Source organism: Drosophila mojavensis, unplaced genomic scaffold (assembly GCF_018153725.1).
Source record: "Drosophila mojavensis isolate 15081-1352.22 unplaced genomic scaffold, ASM1815372v1 contig_36, whole genome shotgun sequence".
Classification (NCBI taxonomy): domain Eukaryota; kingdom Metazoa; phylum Arthropoda; class Insecta; order Diptera; family Drosophilidae; genus Drosophila; species Drosophila mojavensis.
Window position 1 is genome coordinate 12,350,145 of NW_025318858.1, and position 17,595 is coordinate 12,367,739.

The following is a 17,595-nucleotide window of genomic DNA, read 5'->3' on the forward strand; positions in this document are numbered from 1 at the left end:
TACAAAAAATTGTTTTCCTAATTACGTCTAAATTTCCGTGTTTAGATAGACTTGTGAATACAATTTTTTGTAGCTAATATTTTTCCATATAACTAATTTAAATGTACTTTTTATAAAATAAAAAATTTTAAATTAAACAAAAAAGATATTAAAATATTTGTAATATTGCCTTTTAGAGCTTTTTAATTGGACTAAAATAAAAAATAATTTAAACACTTTATTTCTATAAATTTAATATTTGATTCCCCTTAAAAATATCATATTTTACATTAATTACAGTGAAAGTTCGTATCAGAAACTACTTTATGGAAGTCTCTGTAAAACTTGAAAACGAATATACCCCATTATAAAGCCAATTACACGTCAGCACAAACCATAAATTAGCTTCTAACCAAAAAGCCAGAGAGCCAGTAAAAATATGTTGATTAGTTTGCAATTTTGTGGAGCTCAAATGTATTTTACATGTGAAATTTGTTGCCTGCCTGATGACTAGAACGACGGGAGAGAGGGAGAGAGAGAGGGCGAAAGAGATGGAAGAGTGAAAGAGAGAGCATGTTATTGAAATGCGATGACATTAATTATGGTTGTTGCAGCTTTGTGGCCGCTCCTGCTGCTGTCGCATTAGCATGTGAAATTTGTTGCGGAATGCTGCACGACTGTCATCGAAGGGGTGAAGGGTGGGGAGAAAGATTTTACATTGAAGTGATGTGATTAACAGTTGAAAACTATGTGCGCTGCTCTCTAACTTTTTGACATGCAAAATGGGAAACATACGCCCAAATTACATGCTTAATAGATGGGATTGATGCAAAGCAGCGAGCTATTGAAGTAATAAGGCATTGATATAAGTTTGATTGGCACATGCTGGCATTTTGACAAATATTTACCGCTGAGCTAGAAGGCTGACAGGCTAAACTATCAGCAATTCAAATTGGATTCACTTTTAAAACTTATATTCATGGAGCAAATAAGAGTGGCATAGGTGGGGAGTGCGCGACTAGCAAATATATCGAGTTGTGTGTAGTGCTCTTATTTAATTTACTTTGCACGCTTCTTTTACAGCACACATATTATTATATTAATTTAATATATTATAAAGCATTGAATTTGGATTTTTTAAGAGCTGAAATACCACTCTGCCTGCTTATTAATTGCTGCTCCTGTGCTCGCTTACCTCAGCTGAACAAGCAAAAAAAAAATGCATTATTCAATTAAAGCCTAAGGCGAAAATATTTTACTATTGATGGCAAAGTTTTATATTAAATATTTTGCAATTTATATAAGAGAACAAAGAATACATTTACAATTCGAAAAAATTATGTGTAATGGAAAAAAAATATGTTTAATTAATAGAAATTATATTCAATAAAAAACTTCAATTTCCGCTAGTTTTTATGAATATATATATTAATATATTTTTTATGTTTCTTTAAATCTTTGTATTATATATATTCTGATTTTAATTAAAATTGTATTCAAGATATTTTTTCATATTTAATTATTCAATTCGTATGAATTTTTTTTAGAAAAGAAAATTACAAAAAAAAAAAATAAAACAAAGTTTTTCAATCAAATTTTTTACAAATAACAAATTGAAAATGATTTTAAGTATGTAATCTGTTAAACGGAATTTTAGCATGAAGTACTTTAAATAAGTATAAATTTATATATACATATATTTCAGAGAAGTAAATTAAATATAGCACGCACTTTAAATGAATAAGATAATCCCTTTTTAAATCCATTTGTAATAGTCTGTATTTATTAACTGCAACAAAATTCTTTAAAATAACAAAAGAGCCAAAAGTCAGTTGGAAATGTTTTCTTTCGCCCAGTTTAGCCTTTGTTTACGGCTTAATTTGAACATAATACGCGGAACAATGTCAACAGCTAAGGCCACAGTATTTGCATATCAATGTAACTGGCAAAACATGCACTCAACTAGACACACACACTCACATACATACGCAAATATATACACAGATATACGCATTAGTAGTGCATAAGCGAAAAAAAGATAAGCCGCCGCCGTCCCCAAAAAGTATGCAGACATTTTTATAATATATGTATACAGATAGATGCACTACACTACATACATATATATGTATACATGTATACATATATATGTATGTATGCCCACCAGGACTGCCAAAAAAAAAGAAGAGAGAGAAAAGCGAGAGCCAGCACTAAGAATGTTGTGTACACAGTTGCCAGTTACGTTGTCAAAACAAAAACAACAAAGGCAGCAGTAACAACAGCAGCAACAACAATGACAACAGCAACAACTACAACAACAGCAGTAACAACTTTTCAGCCAACTTTGGCAAAGAAATGCAAACAACAAACAACGAAAAGCGCATTTCGAAAATCGAAAAAGAGCCAAAAAGCACCGCAAATATGCAACCACACAGACCAAAAACGACACACCCACCCACACACACACGTGCAGAATCCACGCATACTCACACCCACACAATCCCACACACACACACACTGCGAGCACTCGCACAATTAAATATTCAGAGCGAATATTCCGTTGGTAGTCAACAAAAAGCGAAATACTAAATGGCCAAGAGTAAAAATAAAAAAAAAAATAAAAACGGAAAAAGTTAAAAGTTTTGTGGGCAACGCACGTGAAGCAGTTAACAAAAATATTTGCTTAAGCTACAGTTAAATATATATGTGTATAAAGCACTGAATATCTGTCCGATCTACAAAGTTTATGTAAACCTGTTTCTGTTGACGTTGACTCTTTGATGGCTGACGAGCCGAGGATATTCATAACCGAAACAGGAAATAGTGCTCTAGATGGGCAATGAACGACTATGAGATACCCTATACTTGATATACATGTCTCTGCGATTCCATTTTATAGATTACTTAGCAACTAACATACATACGAACTTTAAAGAATGAAAATATTTATGAAAACTAAATTTACAAAATCCGATTATTCATTACAAAAACCTAGATAGAAATCTCACAGTATTCAAGCTGCGCTTTAAAACTAAGTCAGCTTATGGATTTCTATAGATAAATATAGGACAAGAGTATAAGCTCTACATACTACATTAATATAAAGAAATATATATTTAATATGTTTCATTTTTATGGGAAGTCTATTAATGTGATTTTCTACCTTTCCTGTATTTACGGCTAACTCTCTATTTTCTACTAATATTCCACTCAAACAAATTACTTTTATGTTGCCTGATTCGTAACACATTTTTTAATTCATTTACCTCATTATTTTTCAAATTTAAATTTAAAATAATTTTTTTTTTTACAAAAAATTGCTAATAAAAGTTTATATATATTTTTTTTTTTTTTAATTTGCCGTATAAAAATAACTGATGAGTGTTTTCCCTCTCTTGTTGGGGTTATTTTGAGCCTCAATTTTTTAAAATTCATAAATCCCCGCTTTTAAACCTCGAAATAATTCTGGAATATCATATAATAACAATCGATTCAAGGCAGATTTACAATACTTAAGATCATTCCAGTTCCTCCCTCAAGAAAGACTCGTCAAGAAATTTTGTTGGCCTTTGTGCAAATATTCATCACAATATATCAATTTGTTATATTCTCTTATTGAAAAGAAATTATACTATTTTATAATAATTTATTATATTTTAAAATATTGATGTACAGATTTCACATTTCCTATTAAATTATTTATTTATTTTATTTTAATTTAATTTTTTTTGTTCATATTAATAAAATATTAAAAATAAACTAAAAAGATATATAGTTATCAATAAAACGCTCTATACCAACAATAATTAAATTTCCTGCTACGCATCCAGCTGCCTGTTACATACATTTCCACAGACCCTATATACTCCTAATTCCCATTTTCAAAGGGTACAATGAACTACAAGAAAAGTTATAAAATTCCAACTGCATTTTTCTTATGCGACATAGACATAGCGACATATGGCTTATAACATAAACAGTCTTTATGATCTGCGATAAACTTAATTTAAGACGTGCTTCACACATGTGAGAAAGCACTCTAAGTGAAAAGTATGTGCTAAAGATTTTAGATCTGTTAACTGTTTAGTTAATATTTGTTGTTCGCTTAAGTCATTAAAATGTTCAAGTCTATAACTGAAAGTAGAATAATCTTGATTTCCCATTTTCAGGCTATCGAAATAATATAAACAATATCGATGAATTCCGTTTCACTTATCTTAGCCCAATAATTATTAAGCTTATCGGAAAACTCCAACAAAAGTTTTTAGCTTTATAAGTTAGTAAATAAATTCTCCATGTGCAGACTTACCTTCTGTATATTTATCTCGCTCTTGCGGTACATCTATCTCTCTCGCTTGCTCTCTCTATCTCTCTCAAAATGCATAGCCTAATCAAGGTCGGCTGGATATGCACTACAGTAGAGGCAGGCCAGTCCTACCTTCTGTCCTTCTCTCTCGCTCTTGTGGTATCTCTGTCTCTCCAGCTTGCTCTCTCTCCCTCTCTCTCTCTCTCTCTCTCTCTTTTCATCCTCTCCCACAACTCAAAGTGCTCGAAATCCATAACGCAACCAAAATTGGCTGAAGATGAGCTACAACACTTGCTCTACGTCTGCGGCTGAAGGAGGGGGCGTGGCCGCAGAACTCCATTATGCTGCAATCGTGGTTCAACACATTGATGACAGCTTGGATGCGGTTTCCGTTCACCTGTGGCTTGGACTAAGCTGCTCGTTTGTTTCAATCGCCGGTTAACGTGGACATGTTTTCCATTTGTTTTTGTTGTTAATGCTTCTCTTGTTGTTGTTGTTGTTTTTGTATGTCCTTACTTTTGCACATTGTGTCAAAGTTATTCCATTCAAATGCGACAACTTCCTGACTCTGGCACTTGAATAGACATCCCAGTCATCCCAGTCGAGTCAGTCCTAACTGCCATCGGATGCCCATCGAATGCTGGATGGTCTCTTAAGCTGCATGAGAAAAGTTAGTTGACTGCATTTCCTGCTACAAAATGTTGCATTTCCTTTGCAGCTGGACAACGGACGAAGGAAACGAAACAAGTTCTGTTTTGCTTTTTGGCCTCTCCAACTTGTGTTTGTGATTCAGTTTTGCCAATTTGAGCTCAACTTTGAGCAGAGCTAAACCAATAAGCCATAGAGCTAAGCCTTTGGCAATTCTTAGCAGCGCACGTAGCGTATGAGTGATATTTGGTGACAGACTGAGCGGGAGAGCGTGTTGTAGGGCAGTTAAGCGAGCAGATGCTGTAAGTAGAGCATTTATTGAAATTGTTATTAAAAAAATACAAGTTGATGAGAAGAGAATGAGATCTATGCTCGAAGAAGAGAGCTAGCTTAAGATAAATAAGAATTTTTATTTATGAGAAAAAAGTTGATGAGGAATCGACGAACGATTCACCATAAGGCAAAACTCGACTAATGCTAGACTTCCTCTATGAATGAAAGAGTTTCATTCGTAAAAATTGATATGCCTCATAAATAATAATGATAATCATATGTATTTTAATAATATATATTTTAAATTATATATTTGTGTATTGCTTCACAGCAAGATTAACGAGTTCTTTTGTTGAATGCCTTATTGAATAAATATTTAAATTGAATATTTGATTCATGTTTGTAATTTATATTCGCACAATAAACATTAAATAAAAATATAAGCTTTAATATTTACTATAATAAAATCATTAGCTTAGCAAAAAGTTTAAATATGTCGTTGTTCAATTTGCTTTAGCTTTACTAATTGATTAATACACATATTATATTAATATAATAATATGAAATATGAAACATAGTTCATTATTTGTTTAACAATAATATATTATAAAAATAATATTATATAAATAGAATTTAATAATATGAAACCTATTTCTATTTACATATATATATATGTATATAACTCTATATAAATATATTTATATATTTAAAAAAAATAATACCTTTAATATATTACAAAAATATATATGTATAATATAAATAAAAATATATTATATATAAACTTTATTTTTTTTTTTAATTAATACAATAATTAAAGTAATAATCAAAAATAATAATAATAAAACATTTATATTTAAGAGTAAATGATAAACTCTCTCAAATTATTCAACTTAATTTTATTTCCTTGATTTATTTGCTTTACTCAGCGCGCAGCAAACAGGATATTAGCTTTAATTTCAATAGCTTTACACACTCACGCACACACTCACACACACACACGCATACTGACACTAAATTATTTTCCGCGCTGTTTCATAGTTTAATTGGATTTTTGCTAACCAAATTTCGGGTTGCCTCTATCTCGGTGCAGCTGCACTAAAAAGGCTGTTGAGCTTCAAAAAGAGCTCGCATTTTCATTATTATTATTATTTTTGAGAGCTGACAATGAAAAGCGCTCGAAATGCACTTTGAGGGAAATGAAGGCACTTTTAGTAGAGCAAAAGTCGAGGCCGAACAGCAGCGCCGTCCAACATGGCGCATACGTAATTTGCATTACAATGAACCGACTGTAGCCACAACAACCGTAGCACACAGTTCACTCTCGCTCCCCTCTGCCCGCTGTCTATCTCGGACGTAACCCCTGCCCTTAGCCCCTACACTCAAGTACTCATCGCATCAGGCTGCGTTCATAGCTGCAAGGTGTATAATTTTGATAGCGTCGCACAAAGCCCTCAAATGGGGGGTATGGCTGGGGGCGGGTTGGCTGTGCGAATTGGATCCACCTGGGTTGGGGCGATCCACCTGCTGGTTGTTATTGCTGTTGAGAGGACGGCACGCTGCATTTAAATTGAAATAACAATAATTGTTTGCTACAGCCACAGGAGCCATGTGTCTCTCGCCGCCCCCGCCCCCCGCCCCCCTCCCCTTTCTTGGCGTCACATAGAAAATGGGCACATCGGATGTTGAGCGTCACTAACTGCCATGCAACGTCCACCTCCCCTCCCCACCCTCTTTCAGATCCCCCTCAGGTGCACTTTAAATAACAGGCTCTTTTCTAAACAATATATTTTACTCACTGTTCGCTTACCAACACTGGAAACTTTCAACTGCATGGGACAGCCAATTAAATGAATGTTTTCATGCAAATAATATCAAACATCTCTCTGTCTCTCACTCTCTCGCTCTCTCGCTCTCTCTCTCTCTCTCTCTCTCGCACGCACTCGGAGAATTCAATTCAGTTTATGTATTGTTAAGGAGCAATAAAAGTACTAAAAGAAAAATGTATAAGCCTGGGAAGTTAAATAAAGGAATAATACTTTTGTAAAGAAGAAGAATGTAGGAAGAGAGCGCATAGCAAAAAGAGAGAGAGAGAGAGAGAGAGAGAGACGCGAGAGAGAGTGTGTGTGAAAAAATAGAAAGGGAATGAATCAAGTAAAGCGCTAGAAGCTATTAAAATGAGACTGAAAACACGGGAGAGATATAGACAAAGGCAGAGAGGAAGGCCAAGAAATAGAGTATGTGAAAAATAAAGAAAAATTGAATGAGGAGAGGAGGCTTAAGCAATATTAAAAAATGAGAGACTGAGTATAAGAAAAGGAGTGCGAAAGATAGACAGTCAAAGACAAAGATAGAGCGACCTAGAGAGAGAAGCAATTGCAATAAAAGAGACAGGCAGAACGAAAAATAAAGATAAGAAGAAAAAAAGAGAGGGCGACGAAAAAGCAGAGATAAAGTTTAAACGCGCTCGATATTGGAAAAAAATGAAATAAATACCCTGATTTCCCATTTCTTTAATCTGTTGGCTTTAGTTACATTATCATATATAATTCAATAAACTTTTTTTTTAATTTATTAAATGCAACAATTACTCTAATTGTAGATTCCATTAATAAATATTAAATACCTACTATTTTATACGATTTATTAGAAAACAAATAAAATTAAAATTAAATAAATATGTAAAATTAATACATAAAATACTCCATCAATATTTAATGATGTTCCCGTATTTTACACCAAATGAACTTGTAATAATAACGGAGCATGAAATTAACACGCCGCATTTTTCGTGGATGAAAGTTTCTTTTGGAGCCGTTGGCTGCTGCCGGAGGCTGAAACTTTTCACGCTCAGCATGAGACAGTGCCTCAAAATGCGATGCAACGCGTTTCGGCAGCAACACACACTGCTTGCTGGCAACTTTTACCACCTGCCTGAAGAGCAGCAGGTAAAAAAAAAAGAATGTACTTGGATGAAAACTTTTTAATTGCCATATGCTCTTAGGGCCACGCCCAGAAGGCTGCAGGTATGGGCGCGCTATTGTGCGCTGTTTTTTAAAAGGGAATGGGGTCGATTGGTTTTCGCTTTGAGTAGGTTTTTTGCTAAGAGAATTTGTAGATGGCTTAATAAATTGGTAGAAAAAGAGAGAGAGACAGTGAGAGCGAGAGAGAGAGAGAGGGAGCGGAACGTGATGAGCCTAGCTTATAAAAAGGTCTCCCTAAAAGGAAGGAGCGCAGAGATCATGATGATCTTACACAGAAACCTCTAAGAGATGTATAAGCTTTACCTCGTAAAAAAGTGGAGAATGCCAAGCATGTTTGATCCTATCTCCGTTTGAGGAACGATCATGCACACTCCGCAGTCTCTGCGCTTGCCGAGAGACTTTTATTAAAAACAGAGTAAGGCGAAGTCAGCCTTAAGCCTGAAGCCTTAAATAATATAAAAAGTATAGCTAAGTATAATAGATGTAACAGCTATGAGGGATAAGAGGGGTTAAAGAGCATGAAGAATAAAAGGGGCATAAATAATCAAAAGGGTATAAGGAATAAAGAGCATAAATAACCTGAGGAATGTAAAGAATCAAAGGTTAATAAGGGATAGTAAGGGTGTAAAAAATTAAAGGGGAAAAATTATATAAAGGGTAGGAGTGAGGAATTAAATGTAAAGAAGGTATGCTCCATTATGATTACCCATATGCATAATCTTGATCACCACGTAGACAATGAAGGACATAAGGAATTAAAGGGTCTAATGATCGTGAATAATATAGGGGATAAAAGTAAATGGGTATACATAATATTAAAGACTTAAGGAATTTAATAGGTATGAGCGATATAAAAGGTAAGTTGTATAAGCAATTAAATATGTTAAGGGATGCGATATGCTATGTGTTAACTTAATTAGAAAGATAGCAAGTTGTTCCATTAAACTTCCTTAACTGAAAAATTTCAAAATAATAGATATTGCCACAAAAAAATATTTGTGTAAAATGTTTTGTGAAAAATTATTATATATAATAACTTGAGCTCGTTTCAATATACATAGAAAATTCATTTTGTTATATATATATGTATATATAACATACAAAACAGAAAGGAAAATAACAGATCAGCATTCAACTCGGGGTAACTCCTAGTCAGGCATGCCCGCTAAAAGACTTTTACTACTTTTTTTTTTTTTGTAATTAGTTGGCATAACCGAGACTGCAAATTATGCCATAATTATGAAGCAGCCGACGAGCGCACTCAATGCGTTTTACAAGTGCTTGAATATATATATGTATTTATATATTACATACATATATATTTATACATATATACGTTATTTTAGCCAAGTACTCGACGCTCTTTTGATTGGCCACTAAACGGTTGACCGAAACACGAAAAGTTGCTCAAAGTCAAGCCACACAACAATTGGCCAACAAGTTGTCGCCAGCAACTCGCCAAGTGTCCCCCGTAAAAATGTTGTGTGGAAGCTGCATTCAATTTAAATGCTGCCCACAGTCGCTCGACTCGGGCTCGACACAGTCGAGCAGGCGGAACGCCTGGAAACGGGCCGCACTTTTGAGTGCATTTGCGAGTGAGCGTAAGCGCTGAAACGTTGGCAATCGGAGGAACACACTCAACAACATCGCGCTCTGGTGATGAGCGACAATTACTGAAGCCGCCTTGTCTTCTGGCCCTGCACTTTGCCCATTGTTGTATCGCTCGGGGATCGGAATCGGCAAAGCTAAAAACAACGCGACGTGAATGAAGTCCGATGGGCTGACGATTGATAAGCGCGGATGCGATGCTGTCACGCCGTGCTGTGATTGATGTAATGCTTGTCGATTACAACGCTACCATCTCAACTAGACATTGTTTGCTGACCTAAACATTGCTTAAATAAAAATATTTTTTTAAATACTAAAATGCTCATAAAATACCAAACAGAATATAAAGTATGACGAATCTATTTGCTGCCATTAAAACCTTTGGTTATAAAAATGATTCGAATGGAGCTTGGTTTTCCATGGTATTTATCTTATAATACCAATAAAATATTGCGTAATAATAGTAGCTCAAAATATTGTTAAAATATCCATAAAAATACCAATGGAATACCAGTGAAATAAGCAAATACTACTTAATAGCAAATAATAAAAGACTAATTTTGTTGTCATCAAAATATCTACACTAAAATAGACTAAACTTTAATTTCCATAGATAGAATTTCGAATGTAGTTTTGGTATTCTATTCAGTATTTTTGGTACTTAAACGAAATTTGTATTCTCAATTGGCAGCTATAAATGAACTTTACATTAAAAATATATTTTTGAAAGTTAAGCTTTAAATTGAATTTAGTAATTAGAAAAGTAATTAGTATTTTATGATTTTAAATTCTAACATTTCATTTTCTATTTAACCATAGGAAAGGAGCTAAATAATATATTTAAATTTGCAGTAAACCATAGCTTTATATTTAAAATTTTATATAATTAAATAAAAAATAAAAACTATTTCTAAAACTAATAAATAATAATAATAATAATTTTATATTTTAAATAAGTAAATAAAAGAATCTATTTCTAATAAAAATAATAATAAAATATAATAAAATAATGAATTAAATAATACACAATATAGAATAAAATACTATAACACAATTTGTTGACCGTTTAAATGTTTTATATTAGTATTATGTTAGTATTTTAACAAAGTATTTTTATTAGTATTTCTTGGATTGTACTTTTAATAGTATTTATTGGATAGTATATTTAATGCTATTAATTATAATATAATTATAATAGTAATTATAATAGTATTCTTAAGTGTTTAAAGAGTATTTTTAATAGTATTTTCAATCGAATTTTTAATAATAATAATAAAGTAATTTTTCAAAAGTATTTTTAATAGTATTTATTCGACTCGAAAAACTCTGCCAAAGAAACCTAAATAAATTGGAGGCGGCCTTTGCATGCGCATTCATATGAATGCCCCATCAAGACGCCCACACCATCTGAGGCAGCCACTATGCCAGATTGCTTGGGGTCCATCTAATTGTCGTTTATGCGCACACTGCTAGCCTGCAATTGTCAGCGCACTAACTGTAAATGATGTTGCCTCAATGCCTCAATGCACACGACTCGCTGGGAAAGTGGAAACTAGAAACTGAATACTGAAAACTGAAAACTGCCAACTGGCGCCCACATATGATGTCGTTTGGGACGCGTGTTTGGGGTTTGTTTTTGACAGGCGCGTTGGCACTAATGTCTTTTTCTTGCTCGTTTGTTTGCCACACTTACAGAGACACACACACACACACACACACACATACCCACACACACACTCACACAATTACAATCACATTCAGTCACACATAAACTTGGTTTTAGCCTTTGGCACTTTGTCAATCGACAAACAAAACGAATTGCAACGACATCGTTGCCCTCCCAGTTAGGGGGTGGGCATGGGCGTGGCACAAGGAATCACTATCGACTGCCGTCTCCAGCTCTGCGCTGCATGCAAATGTCGTATGTGCCACCGCATATTGTCAGCTCACTCGCACCTGCAGCGCAGCTTATGTATTCATGCGTGCACGTTAGTTGCTTCCGCTAAGGTCCTGGCTATTGTTTTGATTGCTTGCAACTGCCAACAATGCTGCAAGCTGTGCAGAGGCAACAAAAAAAAAATGTAAATAAATAAAATGATAACACTTATAGCCAAGGTTGACTTTGTAGTTACCTACAATTCGCTAAGAAGGGCATATTCAGGTGCAAATGTGAAGAACTCATAAAGCAAGAAGCAAGGTATAAAAAAATGTTTAATTTCTCAAAATAAATGTTTAAGAAAATTTGAAAATGTTTAGTTAACATTAAAAAAGAGAAAATCAAATCCGTAAAAAAAAAAAAAATTTATAAATATGATTCATATTCAAATACTAGATATACTAATAAAAGGCAAAATGTAAAGCATATCGTCGCATTCCCGCGAAATGATCGTATGTCGAAAATTTTAATTTTACAGGAGAACCTTTTTTTAAATTTTGTTACTCTATGACAATATAATAAGCATATCCTAGCTCAATTTAAATTATAATAATGAAAAATTAAATAATATTATGCAGCAGAAAGCCTAAATAATAAAAAAATAAATAATAAATAATAATATAAAATATTAATATTTTTATTACTTTGAAAATATTTAAGCCTAGATCTATCCTAAATTTCATTTCGATGCTCAAGACATACAAAATCATTTGTAAAGCGGTTATACTTCATCTAAAAGACATTGAGGCATATTTTATTCGAACTTGAATGGAAATTAAAATAATAATATATGTTTATAGAATACATTTTCAAATGAAAAATTTTGCTTAAATAAAATAATGTTTATGAGGCAAAAACAATCTAAAACATAAATCAAATTAAAAAAAAAAAAATAATAATAATAATAAGACACTAAGATATTTTATGTAAGGGCAAACTCTACTTGATAATAAAAATAATTTTTAATTTAAAAAATAATAGAAAATAATCAAATTGTTTGGTTTATTCAATTTGCTAAGATGCTCAATGAAACTCTATGTGATAATAAAAATAATTTATAATTTAAAAAAAAATTGTTTTGTTTATTCAATTTGCCAAGATGCTCAATGCAAAGTTGTTTTTGGCAAAATTTCTTTGTACGCAAAATGATGCAAAATGCAGATGCCACGCACAACGATGCCACAAAATCCCACTTTATGCAGCACACTCGGAAAAGCTCAGGGCTATACAGAGTGTGTGTGTGAGAGATTGCAAGTGTGTATGTGTTTGTGTGTGTGTGTGAGTGTACTTTTGCAGCAGTCAAAAGAATCTGGCGCTGGGGGTCAACCCAGCTGGCTGTTGCTGCTGGCGTCGGTGTATGAGCGGCTGACCATTTATGAATATTTACGAGTGTGCAGCATGCAGAGGCGCCTCGGGCCGTGCAGAGCAAAGTTCTAATGGCATTAAAAGAACGTGCCCAAGTCGAGCCGGGGGCAGAGGCACAGTGTGACAAATGTCGACGAAACTAAACATCAAATTTCATCTCTACATTTTGAAGTCAAGGCAACTCATCCATATTATATTTATACAACAACAACAAAATAAGTAAAAATATGGAAACACTGAAAATGGAAAAATGTCCGTGCGTGGGCGTCTTGAGTCCGGTGCCAATCTATCAGAAGCTGATGGTAGATAATCTAACCGTTATACGCCCACCAATACTCAAGCTCTACTATTGGGAGAGTTTCGATATAACAGGGCAAGTAAATGTCTCTCTCAATTGAAAGATCCTCTCTAGAGTCCCGTCCTCCCTCTCGCACAGTCTGAACAAGAAACTGCGCTCGAACAAGCGTGAGTTCGAGCATGTCCTGGCCATTCCCTTGCGCCAGATTCAGAGCCAGCCCCTGAAGATCATCTTCTGGCTGCGCAATATGTCCGCCAAGCCGCTGGAGCTGAAACTGAAGCGCGTCCAGAACTGCCAGTGCCAGCCGTTGCAGACCCGCGTCGGCTTCAACCAGTTCCGTCAGCTCTTCCACTGCCCCCATCGCCGGCTCATCCACGTCAGCCAGGAGCTGCTTAACTTGCTGCCGGACGAGGTGCTGCCCATCTCGGTGACCGCTCACTTCTTTCTCTACGGCGAACACTATCTCACCTACGAGATCTAGTGAGTAATACTCCAAGCATTTCATCTTCAGTCTAAATCCAAGCGGCTCTATTAGCACCAACGACGATCGCAAGCTCATTTGGACCTTTAAGCTGGAGGTCACAGCCTTCGATCCGGAACGCTGTCTGCTTACGAAGGAGCTGCTGCCCGTAAATATTCGAAACTTTCGCCATGTCACACAGCCGATTTGGGTGCAGAACATCACGATGACCCATCTATCGTTCAACTTCTACGCACGCGAACGCAGCTTCAAGCTGCACAACTCGAGTCTGACTGTGCCCCGGCAGAGCGTCTGGCCCCTGCTCGTTGAGTACAGACCCCTGGACTATGAGAATGAGGTGAGCTCTTGAGCATGACAAAGGATTGAGTTGGGGGAATGTGAGCATATGTCTTTAGGGAATTACAGTTCAGTAAATCTTTTTAGTAGAGCTATTATTATTAAGGAAAAGAACTACTCATTAACTCATTAAGCTCTTGGCAATTGACAATGTAATTAGAAAGGCCTGTAAATGATTGAAGTACATTAAGGCGATAAGGGAATGCAGGAAATGAACTGAGTATGAGGTAACACCCTATATAAGAATTGTCAATGATTGAAGTAGGAAAACAAGTCCGAAGGGAATTTCGTGTCTGAGAAAGAAAAAAGACCAATAATTATCAACAACCTAGCTAGAAAACAGGAATATAGGTCCGTGGGAAAATTCAGAATAAGGAAAATAAGAATCAACAATATTTTCAAGCTCAGCTACTCAAACCAGCTTGTAAATGCAGTGTATCAAAATGGGAGTGTATGTATGTATGCTGGGATCTCTGAAGGAGGAACGTTCTTCAATATCGCAATATCAACGAGATAGCAAGATAAGGAAAGCTAGAATTATTACTCCATTTTCAGACTGAAAACTATAATTGGATAGAAAAGGAAGGAAAGGAATTTAGTTTCTACTCTTTCTCTCTCTCTCTCTCTCTCTCTGTCTCTGTGTATCTCTGTCTGTCTCTTTTTCCCTCTCTGTCTCTGTCCCTCTCAAACCTTACAGAACCTACATGCGATTCTCCAAAGCTAAAGATGAAACGTATAATAAATAAGATGAAAAAAAAAAATTCAATAAAGGGATAGGCAGATTCTTTTACCCAGGCTAAGCAATGGGAAAGGCAGATACTTCAATAGGCAGCCCTAATGTTAATCCAATCTCACTTAATTAGTTATTACATATACCATATCCCATATTTTTACAAACTCCACTGTTAACTCACTTCCTTGAGCCAGGTGGAAGTAATGCTATCATATGAGAGCGTCAAGGCGCGCTATAAGATCAAGGCACGTGGCGCGATCACAGACGAGCATGAGGTCACAGATATGCCGCTTAAGGACCGAGAATCCGCCGAATATCTCTACGTTATCTATCCGAATCGCCTGAGCTTCGAGCTCTGCATCAAGGAGAGTCGCACTCAGCTCGTCAATTTACACAACTATGGACAGAAGTGCATGGAATTTCGTTGGCAAAAGTGAGGCATTTCCTGCTAATTTCCTGACAATTTCAATTGATTTTGACTCTTCCTATAGCTACATCATCAGTGACTTCTTTGCCGTCACTTTCGAGCCGTCCACCTTTCTCCTGAAGGGCCATCACTCGAAGCTCTGCGAGATCAAGGTTTCCGTCTTTGAGCGTCTGCTCTTCTTCCGTCGCATTCCCATTGTGCTGGAGGTGCATCGTGTGCTGGATACGGCCACCCAAATAGCCAAAGCCGAGCTGGCCGAGGTCGAGTCCATTGACGATCCCAAGTGGAAGGAGGATAGCTATGTGGAGCATGTCTTTCTGCATCTGAACATTCGTGTCCATTTGTCCAGTCGCGAGGAACGAGATGACGATAGTATCGTTGAGGTCGATGGCGCCTGCTCGCCCTGCGGCGGCGTCGGCCTGGACCCAGCCGCTGCCGGCGATGCTTCGCCTGTGGAGAAGCTAACCGAGGCGGAGAGGAAGCTCAAGGAACGCGAGGAACTGGTCAAGCGTCTCTCCATGAAACGCAAACTGACTGCTAACGAGGTGATCGAGCTGAGCATGGCCATCGATCATCGGGTGACCATATTTGAGAAGCTCTTCTGGAAGTTTCTATCCAAGTCGAATTTCATGCGCATTCCCGCGGAACGGACTCGCAACAAGTTTAGCAAGACCTACGATGAAGTCGTCATGTCGGATCTCATGCAGGACCCGTTCAATGCCAGTTCGCAGGTGGATCACAAGTGAGTGATTCATAGCTGGAATTAGTTCCGATTATTAAAACTTCGTTCTCGCTCTCCCTCAGTACCATCTTGTCCATACTCAGTCGCCTGATGGTGGAGGCTCTTAACGATTTGGCCAAGAACTGGATATTTATACCATCCGAGTTCTACGAACGTGATCCTTAAACTTGCTTGCAATTGTGTTCAACTGTTCAACTGTGCCAGCCATATTACATAACCTCAAAGCGCATTGCTCGTTGCACACTTTGCGGCAGCCATTCAAGCTGTCCACATGCCGCATGCCACCAAAATTTATGTAAGATTTCGCCCAGGCAAACGCCACAGCCCCACAGCCCTCTACCCGCACAGCTCGCAATTTATGTCGCCGCCTAAAAGCTTCCCCACATTTAAAGCCATTGCAACGTGGCGCAATGGGAAGCACAGCATATGCAGTCAGTAGCAAAAGATTTTCAGCTAGCTCCACCAATTTGACAGCCATTTTATTTGTGCACACTGGCAGAAATAGTCGAAAGGGATACTACATTTCCTTAAAAGGCCCTTAAAGCAGAGCCTGCCTCCACTCACCCATGACTCGCTTCACATAGCAAATTCCACTTAGCTTCATTCATTAATTTACCTCACGAGGCAAAGGAGAAAACTCTCAACTGTTTAATTATTTAGATATTTTATGTTGCATAACTGAAATTTTCCCAGAGCTCGGCTCATATTTGTAGTAAACTACTTGCGTGCAAGAAATTTGCAATTGGGATGAACTTTCGGGGCATTTATTTTTGCCACAAGTAAAAGTTTCGATTTATTTCTTAATTTTCTTAAACTGTTGCCAGTATATTCAAAGAACTTGACATACTCCCAGCGCATGATTTATGATTTAATGAGCGTATACTTATAGCAGTTCAATGCTTCTATGGTTAACCTGTGCTATACACAACTATGATTTACTTTTTCTTAGGTCAAGCCACATTTTTCGTAAGATCTCTGGGAATGGAAACGGATGCCAAAAATGAAGAATAAAAAAAAAATATGTGAGATATAATTTTATAACTGATTTTTGAATGGAGCTTTCATCCCGAAAAAAGGTGTAATTATCGATTTTTGGAAACATACTCGAAACCTGTTTTTTTTATAAGCGGACCTATTGTACATACATTTCAAGTCACTAGCTTTTGTACTTTCTGAGATCGAAGCGTTCAAACATCCGGACAGACAGACATGGCTATACCGACTCAGCTCGTTGTCCTGATCAAGAATATATATAATTTATGGGATCTGACACGCCTCCTTCTGTTACATAAATTTTAACAAAACGAATATATTTTAAATTCCATTTCCAATGGGATCATGGTATTAAAAAAAAATATCTATACATATTTAGAGTATTTTTTTAGACAAAGAGACAGATACCGAAAAGCTATAAACTCTGAATTCATATATTTCAAGTCAAACACTTGCAAATTTTGCATATTTTTTATATATAAGATATATAGA

At 35.9% G+C, this 17,595-nt stretch overlaps 1 protein-coding gene across 2 annotated transcripts; it reads left to right on the forward strand.

Annotated features, from left to right (window-relative positions):
• Window positions 1-13,232: 13,232 nt before the first annotated feature.
• On the forward strand, window positions 13,233-17,143 carry LOC6576607. Of its 2 annotated transcripts, XR_001449420.3 has the most exons (7): window positions 13,233-13,466; window positions 13,530-13,871; window positions 13,927-14,209; window positions 15,136-15,374; window positions 15,433-16,110; window positions 16,173-16,405; window positions 17,060-17,143. XR_001449420.3 is itself a non-coding variant. In XM_002002560.4 (6 exons), the coding sequence occupies exons 1-6, from the start codon at window positions 13,321-13,323 to the stop codon at window positions 16,273-16,275; spliced, it is 1,791 nt and encodes a 596-aa protein (XP_002002596.2). In that variant the 5' UTR covers window positions 13,233-13,320; the 3' UTR covers window positions 16,276-17,143. The 2 variants fall into 2 exon arrangements, 1 of the variants encoding a protein (XP_002002596.2); XM_002002560.4 differs by having other exon boundaries at window positions 16,173-17,143.
• Window positions 17,144-17,595: the final 452 nt, after the last annotated feature.